The following is an 8,896-nucleotide window of genomic DNA, read 5'->3' as shown; positions in this document are numbered from 1 at the left end:
CACATGGTGGCAGGATGGTTACCTGGAGCTCCAGGCTCACCTTCTACCAGCTGATTAACATCAGTGCAAATGAAGCACCCCTTCCCCCAGCAAAACTCTCAGGGAGATATTTCACTGGCCCAGCCCTGAATGAATCCCTGAGGCTTATTGGTATCTACTCCTGCAATTAGGGATTGGTATCTCCCCATTGCCATCATCAGAGCAACATGAGAATGGGGCAGGGGAGTTTTCCGAAGGAAAGTTGAGGTACTCTCACTAAAGAATGGAAAAGGATCTGAGCAAGCGACATCAGTAAATACTCCCCGTGCCAGACAGTAGGAAAAGAGTTCAAAAAAGCACAGAGGGGTGTCAATACAGAGTACATAAAAGCAACGAAAATAGTGGTCTTGAACAGTGGTCTCAAAGCAATCAGTTGAAAAAGAATCTCATTATACTCTTTTATAATTGAAAATTAAATGTAAGGTAGGGCCCAAACTCTCCTTTTTTGGGCCCCTATGTTCTTTGGGATGCTGGAAAAGTATGGAGGAAATGGTGGGTTCACACTCACCTTCCTTTCCACTTCTATTGTGTTAGGTTAACCAGAGGTGGGTGCCGAGAGAGAGAGAACAGTTTAACCACCATAGCATGGCATCACAGGAGACCACCTCACTATGAACATCCTGGATATTTTCTGTGTTAGTCATCCTTTTCAGATTTGGCTCTGTCTTTTATAGGATATATGACCTTGAAGGAGTTTTAAAGCAAGATTTTGTTTCCTCATTTATAAAATGGAAGGGTGGTGAATTCCAGATGGCCACAAATTCTTTGACATTACTCCCCTCTAAAGGTGGGATCTATGCCCCTTGCCCTTTAACCTGGGTGGGCTCTGGGACTGACCATCAGAATATAGCTGAAGTGATGCTGTGCCAGTTTCCATGCACTGGCCTTAAGAGATTGACAGCTTCTGCTTCCTTTCTTAGAATATTCCTTCTAAGGGAAGCCACCTGCCATGCTGTGAGGGGGCCTGAGCTAACCAAAGTGGGAGGCAGGCAGGGAGAGATGCTGGCCAGTCCCAGCTGTTCCAGCCATTCCAACTGAAATGCAGACATGTCACTGAAGAAGGCATTTTGGACATCCAAAGCAGCAACAGAAAACTGCAACAGGAAGTAATGATGACACCTACCTCTTAGGAAGAGGTAAAAGGTAAAAGGAGATTTTTGTTTGCTAAATCCCTAGCCCACAGCCTGAAATAAAACAAGCCTTCAATGTATATCAGTTCTCCTGCCCCTTCCCCTTCCTTTTCATTAATTCTATGAATTTCTTAGAAGGAATAGCTCTCGTGGCATCCACTGAGGCATGGAGGTGGGCTATTTGTTAGATGTTTGGAATTTGAAGAGCTTTTCTCCATCTTTCTCTCTTTTCTGTGTTCTTTAAAGCACAGCCAGATCTCTTAGACCTAAAATAAGAATACCAAATTCAGCCTCTGTGTTTCAGACAGAAGAATCACAGGCTTGGTACAGCTCATGGTACTGAAAATCAAGCCCCAGAAGCTAAAATGATTCAAAGCAAAATTCCCCTTGACAACTTTCGTCATGTCTCTGTGTGGTGTGTGTGTGTGTAAAAAGCAGTTAAACAAAAACTTTAGACTACATAATTATTTTACCACATAAGCATGACAGAATTACAGGCTTTTTTTTCCTGGGGGGGGGGCGTTGAAAAGTACATGGTTACCTGTAATTATAGTCTTGCTAAGTTTGATTTTATGGCAAAAAACATAGTGCATTTTTGCAATTTTTATGAAGAGCAAAATTCAAGTTTGACTCAAACCATGCAGAAAAATATAGTGCATTTTGGATATACTCTTTTCCCTTCTGACTCAAATGGCTGAATTTCTTTCATTCCTGTGACCTCCCCAGAAGTCAACCTTTTCTTGTGTTTATTGTTAAGGTTGTGCACCTTGCTAATTATGTTGCCCATCTTAGAAGACTTGCTGCTGAGTCATTTGAGATTACTCTATTTCGTCCTTGAATTCCTGCAAACATCTAAACCGTGATAGGCCCCAGGGTTCATCTCAACATCTGAACTGGGTCTACATCATAAATTCTGTGAAATACCTGGTCAATTAAGTCAAGGTTGCAAGGGGGAGTCAAACTAGATGCCTGACATGTGTAGATAAGGGAATTGGTTTACTTTACTTTTACGTTTCAACCTTTAATGTGGGTGTGGACCCAGTGCCACAGCGTTTGCTGTCATTTGCCTTAAGGATAAAAGCCTCTGGAACATTTGGGGGCCCACCAGGTTAGGAGGGTGGGAAGGAGAGGGGGCGAGATGGAGGGAATGGGGAGGTGGTCAGCCTGAGTGTCTGGTGACATTTTACAGCAGTTCCAGCCACAGAATGTTGCTTGGATGGGGAATTCAGCCTACCATTGAAGATGTCTTTCTGTGGTGGGAATGTAAGGGGTGGAGCTTGGGATTTTATGAGTGCAAATTGGCATCAAGTCACTTAAGTAAACTTGCCATTCCTCATAACCAGAGACTAAGTGCAGACCCTTTCTGATATCTGCCTCCCATCTAGTCAGTATCCAGAGACAGCTGGGGTAACTGTTTCTTTCCTTTTCACAGCTCTTGGAGGAGGTGTGAGTGCATGTGAGGCGCTAGAAAGCTTGTTCTATAATTACTTCTAGATTTGCCTCTGGGTATGCTGTACATGCACTCGACCGTATGTGTGTTCACGTGCTCTTGTCAGAGGGTGAGTGATCCGCCACCCTGCCAACAAGAGCTAGAGCAAACTGGGTGACTTTATTTTTCCCCAAAGTTAAAGTCACATTTCAGGGAAGTGGGTACGGGGGTCTTTGTTACTGATTGCCACTGTAGCCAAATCTATGATCCGGGATGCCACTCCGGATGCACCCGAGTCAGTGCAATCACGCCCCAAATTAAGGAGACAGGCACGAAGCCGGGCAGCCAGACGGGCGACCCCGAGCGCTCACACCCTCGAGGCCCCGGCCTCCCGGGCGCAGGTTCCCTGAGGGTGGGCGGAGCTGGGCCGACCGGTGCGGGGAGTAGGCGGGCGGGTTGGGCATCCGGGCGGGTGCAGATGCCTGGGAATGCTAATGGGGGTCCGAGGCCGCGCTCTTCGGGGACGGCAGGCAGACAGGCCAAGAGGCATCCCCCACGGCCGCCCCCAGACCGAGCTCCGCTTCCCGGAACCGAGGCGCCCCCAACCCTACAGCCACAGCATGTGCCCCGTCCCGGCGCAGCGGAACCCCGGCCCGTGCCCAGCGCCGCCCTGCCCGGCGCCGCCCTCCTGGGCGGCCGCCATTGGCTGCGCCGTCGGCTCCTGCCCACCCGTTGCCTCCTGTTGCCGGCTGCCCCATTTTCTCCGAGCCTCACGGGGCCCTGCACTGGCTCCGGGCGACCCCAGGGGCGTGGCGCGCGCGGAGAGGCGCCGGGGGCGGGGTCTCGCGCAGGGCGCCCAGGGATTGGCCGCGGGAAACAAGGGGTGGGGCCGGCCCCGGAGAAAACAGCGCGCGCGCAGCCCTGCTGCAGTCCCAGCCTGGAACCCGAGCCAGCCTGAGTCTCCTGCCGTGCCCGCTCCGGGGCTTTCTTTTTTTCTTTCCTTCTTCTTTTTTTTTTTTTAATACCGCGGAGCCCCCTGCCCGGTCCCCCAGCCCGCTCCTGCGCAGCGCGAGCCTCTTCTTGTCTCGCAGGTCCCGTCCCGCGCGGTGAAGCCCCTGCCGAAGCGGCGATGCGCCTCATTCAGAACATGTGCACTATCGCCGAGTACCCCGCTCCGGGCAGCGTAGCCGCCGCCGATTGCTGCCTGGCGGCGGCGGGCCGCCGCCTGGTCAAGATCGCTGTGGTGGGCGCCAGTGGCGTGGGCAAGACAGGTGAGTCTTAGCGCTCCGGCGAGAACCCGCTTACCTCCGGGGCTCGTGTTGGGCGGCCCCCACTGAGAGTTGCGGTTAAACGAGGGGTGGGGGAGAGGTGGGAGCTGCAGCCGGATCGCCCACCCTCTCCTACTGATCCGCTGACCCTCGGGAGGGACCTCAGCCATCTTCGTTTCCACTCCCCTCCTTCATCAGATGAGGGAAACAAACTGCTGATGGCCAGACGACCCTCTACACCACGGACACAACTGGGATTCGAATTTTGGGGTTCTTGAGCCTCTGGCAGTCCCTGGCACAGAATGGGGAGTTAGTGAACGTAACCTCTCCTGGAGATCTTTAAGGTTAGGAAAGACATTTGTCTGCGGGAAGGCTTAGGTGTGGCTCAGCCGGGCTCCGAGGATGGTGGTGGACCAAATGACCCATCCAGCTGGACAGAGCCATAATTCACGACGCCTTCCAGCCCCCTCCCCGTCGCTGCAGGGTAGGAATTTCACGTGGTGGTCGGCTGGCTTTCTCTGAGAGTTGCTTTTTAGGTTGGGGGAGGGGTGGAGACCAACCTAACTTCTTGTGCCAAGGTTAACTCTCTTTCCCTTCTCTTCTCTGACCTGCAGCTCTGGTGGTCCGGTTCCTCACCAAACGATTCATCGGTGACTATGAAAGAAATGCAGGTGAGGAAATGTATTTGAGGAAAATGCTGTCAGCTTGTACCAGTACTGCTGTTCCCTTTTTTTTTTTTTTTCAGTGTCTACCAGGCAGGTTCCTTCAGAGTGACAGTCTGAGCACTGGGATCCTGCCACTTCCAACTTCCCTTGCCCCCGACCCGTGCTCCCCCCCTTCCCATAACTGCCATCTGGCCTCATTCCATTCCAAGCCCATTCATCATTTTATCAAGTGCCTGAAAGTATTCCCCTTGGTATGTTTTAACTATAGGGACCCCAGTTGGAAGCACCCTTTGTACTCAAGAGCCTCTCCCTTCAAAACACTCCTGCAAAAGTCATAAAAAAAAAAAAAAAAAAAAAAAGATGGCCAGCTCCTCCCCCTACCCCTCGCCCTCTCTGCTGGCTGCCTTTCAGAGGTGACCTTTTAAAGCAAAGGCCAAAGGAGAGCAGTTGTAAACCTAAAGTTCTCTTTTCTTAACAAAGAAAAATAACTAAATGGTAAAATTTTAGGAGGAGAGTTCCTGAATAAATGATAGAACACTTTTTCAATCCCTATGTTTAAGAATATCCACTGGGGAGGCTTAAGGGCTTTCTACCTATGCTCTGTTAGCAAATTGTTTAATTCCTTAGACCATGTGAAGTACCTACAGGGGATTATTTGGAACGCACTATATAAACCATCCCAAGATAAGGCATGGCAGCCTGTGCTTTGATGTAGAGTCAGCTATGTTATGTTACACTTATATTCCAACTGATAATGTTGGTTGTGAATTTACTAACAACATTTGCCCACCAAACCATTATATCTAATAGCTAGAATATAAATTTATGCCAAAGAGCGATAAGTACTAAAATAAAACAAATTCCACACATGCTGAACAAGAAAAATTTTTTTCAAGGAAATTCTCTAAACATGGAATCTTCGTTTAAAATTCGACAGCTAAGGTTCCAAAAATGTACAAGCTTTGTCCTAGTTTTAATAAACCTGCTAATACGGGGTTAAAATTGCAGTTGTTTAAAAAAAATCTGAAATAAGCCCATTAAACAGAACAAACTACAGCATATTTTTGTGCACTGGTTCAGGTTATAATTTCTAAGTTAAAAAAATATCCCACAATGTTTTAAAAGTTGTACAAGAAGGAAGGACATAATCTTTTTTTTTTTGAAATTTTGCCTTTATAGGTAATCTCTATACCAGACAAGTCCAAATAGAAGGTGAAACCCTGGCTATTCAGGTTCAAGACACTCCAGGTATTCAGGTGAGTATCTGAGATATGTGACTAGATCAAAGGGGAGTCTGCTTGGCCGTGGAATTGTTCGATTGTTTTCAAAGTACCTCATGCTGAAGGAGGAGAGAGACGTGGGGAGTCACTAGGTTTCTATATGTTGTTTGACACTTCAGTTGTATCTGGCTGTTGGTCAGTCTTAGCCTGCCTTAATTTGGGAGACTTGGCTAAGGGGCAGAAATCTTCTTAGGAGGATTCTACCCAGCAGGAAGGACACTTGGATTTGGCAAAATGCCCTTGCTATGGTTAAAAAGGTCAGTTTTTACATTTGTGTTTTTGGCATTAGAAATCAAACATCTAGGTAGAGTCTCCAAACACTTGGAATCATTTTTACATGGTGGAAAGTTACGCTATAGACAAAGAGCCATGTGCGTGTGTGTGTGTAGTTTTTTTTTTTCCCTCTTGAACTGGGCAGTTATCCAGGTTTAAATGCTTCCAGCTCCTATCTTTACTTCTCCAGACTTACTGTCTAGCCAGTTAATTTCCCATTTTATGCAACTACAAAGTCTCTCTGCATGGAGTTCTCTGCAGGTCAATTTTCCACTCGAGTGTGGTGAGCTGCTCTGTTATTTATTCCAGCTCTGTGCAGCTGGATCAACATATTGTCGAGAAAGCTGAAGCGTGGGGGGGGATAGAACTTGTTTACGGCCTGCAACCTGGTGTTCCCGCTAAGGGCTTTTTGAATTCTCTCTCCAGCTGAGCCAGGGCTCTCTCCGGCCCTCACCCTTCACCTTGCCGTCATCTCTTTCAGGTCCACGAGAACGGCCTGAGCTGCACCGAGCAGCTGAATAGATGCATCCGCTGGGCAGACGCCGTGGTGATCGTCTTCTCTGTCACCGACTACAAGAGCTACGAACTCACCGGCCCGCTCCACCAGCACGTGCAGCAGCTGCACCCGGGCACTCGGCTGCCCGTGGTCGTCGTGGCCAACAAGGCCGACCTGCTGCACATCAGGCAGGTGGACCCTCAGCTCGGACTGCAGCTGGCCAGCATGCTGGGCTGCTCCTTCTACGAGGTGTCCGTCAGCGAGAACGACAACGACGTCTACAGCGCTTTCCACGTGCTGTGCAAGGAAGTGAGTCACAAACAGCAGCCCAGCGGCACGCCAGAGAAGCGACGGACCTCCCTCATCCCCCGGCCCAAGTCCCCCAACATGCAGGACCTGAAGAGGAGGTTCAAGCAAGCCCTCTCTGCCAAAGTCAGGACTGTTACCTCTGTCTGAAGCCGAGCTGCTCAAGGGGGTTTGGTTTTCCCGGGAAGAGGCCCGAGGTTCTGCAGGAATGTTGGATGCTGGCAGTTATTCATGGTTCCAGGAAGGGCTGGAGCAGAGGGGCCGGCAGGGCCCATGGAACTGCTGCAGACGAGGAAGCGTTGTCCTGAGCAGGGGGACAGAACTGATGCAGTGTGAACGAGCCCACCGCCACCCTCCGAATACGTGAAATGGCCTCCATGTCTTTTCCTCTGGAGTGGGGACGGGGCACGATCGCTGGGGATTTTGATAACTACCTTGTAAATGACAGTCAGTTGTAATTTCAGCCAATATATTGATGTGATTTACATTGGGAATGAAAGAATGGATTAAGCATTCACAGGCTTTCCTCTTTTTTTTTTTTTCTTCTTTCTTTCTTTTCCTTTTTTTGTTTTTCCCTCCTCCCAAGAGGAAGAATTGCTTTTCTTACACGAGTATATGTGTCTCTGGAATATGCTTCCTTATAGAATGCCCTTCTAACCTGAAGGATATCCAGATTTCTTTTCCTTTTAAAGAACAAGGAGAAAATACTACCCCACCCCACTAAAAAGGGTGGAGCTTATGGGCCGAATGTTATATATACAGACATGTGTAAGCTTGTGGGCCTGCATCCTCCTGACATGGGGTGAGTACGCTGAGTTGGGTACCTGTTGAGTGGTTGAGAACACAAACTCTTCAGCTCCAGACTTTGAGTAATTGTGAGACTGTATAATTTTTTTTTTTAAATCGTTGCATCAGGTACAGAAAAACAAAATGTGTCCATTTATTTTGGTCTGATTTGTGTAAACACAGCAATGACGCTGGGTTGTTTCTAGACCTGGCCGAGTTGTGGCTTAACTACGGAAACACTATCTTAAAGCAAGTGAACAGATGCAGGGGTGACCGCCAAATCTCCTACACAGATGCACTTTAAAAAGCCACTCATGCTTTTGGCTTAAACTGTAATTAATTTATTTTATGTACAATAAAGCTCATTTTAAAAGAGCAGACGTCTGACTTGGTCTTAATTGAAACGTTCACCTTCTGTCCTTCAGACAAAGTATTACTCAGCACCTTGTACTTCTTGGGCACGTCGAGTCGGGCATGATACCTTCCTGGGATGAGCACTGAAGTCTCACAACAAACCACTGAAGTGCATTCTATTCTTATCCCCATTTTACAGATCAGGTAACAGGCTTGAAAACAAGTTAAATAACTTGTCAAAGGCCCCGCCCTGCGAGAGTTGTAAATTGTAATTTGCTGCTTTCTAGTCAAGAGTATAGCACATCTCCTATTCATTTCCTTCCTGATCCTCCAGGTAAACCTAAGACAAATGTCTGGCCCTATATTTTATGTTGATAAGAGATCGCTTGGCTAAGCCATGAAGATCATGCTTCTACACAAGACCACTGTTTCTCCATATGTGCTCTATTCGGCAAACCCTCCTTGGGTATGCTGCTTTCAGAAAGTGCACTTTGTTCTCATTTTGTAGAAGCTCATAGCAGTTGATCCGGGGCTGTTCAGGAACCCCTCCCATGTAGCACCTGCCCCAGGTGATGTGCTAAAACTGCCAGGCCTCTCATCTGCTTCCATCCGAGCCTGGGAGACCTTTCATACAAGCTAAGTGAGTCACCACCTTTATGGGCAAATAGTCACACCTTATATTTGTCTGTGTAGTGCTTTCACATACCTGATCTCATTTAACCCTCAGAATAAACCAGTGGCGAGGGCAGGGGAGGTAATACGACCATTTTACAGATGAGAAAAACAGGCTCTGAGTTTCGAGTGATGTCCTCAAGTTCACACAAAGGGCATGAATCAATGTCTTCTGACTATATTCAATGTTCTTAGTCC

At 48.2% G+C, this 8,896-nt stretch overlaps 1 protein-coding gene across 1 annotated transcript; it reads left to right on the top strand.

Moving 5' to 3' along the window:
* Window positions 1-3,541: 3,541 nt before the first annotated feature.
* Window positions 3,542-8,048, top strand: RASL11B (RAS like family 11 member B). The gene is made up of 4 exons (XM_060091064.1): window positions 3,542-3,869; window positions 4,481-4,537; window positions 5,711-5,787; window positions 6,566-8,048. The coding sequence occupies exons 1-4, from the start codon at window positions 3,728-3,730 to the stop codon at window positions 7,034-7,036; spliced, it is 747 nt and encodes a 248-aa protein (XP_059947047.1). The 5' UTR covers window positions 3,542-3,727; the 3' UTR covers window positions 7,037-8,048.
* Window positions 8,049-8,896: the final 848 nt, after the last annotated feature.

The sequence above is a fragment of the Mesoplodon densirostris genome, chromosome 1 (assembly GCF_025265405.1).
Source record: "Mesoplodon densirostris isolate mMesDen1 chromosome 1, mMesDen1 primary haplotype, whole genome shotgun sequence".
In the NCBI taxonomy this organism is placed as follows: domain Eukaryota; kingdom Metazoa; phylum Chordata; class Mammalia; order Artiodactyla; family Ziphiidae; genus Mesoplodon; species Mesoplodon densirostris.
The sequence above is the reverse complement of the archived record's forward strand: the minus strand, read 5'-3'. Positions and strand labels throughout refer to the sequence as shown.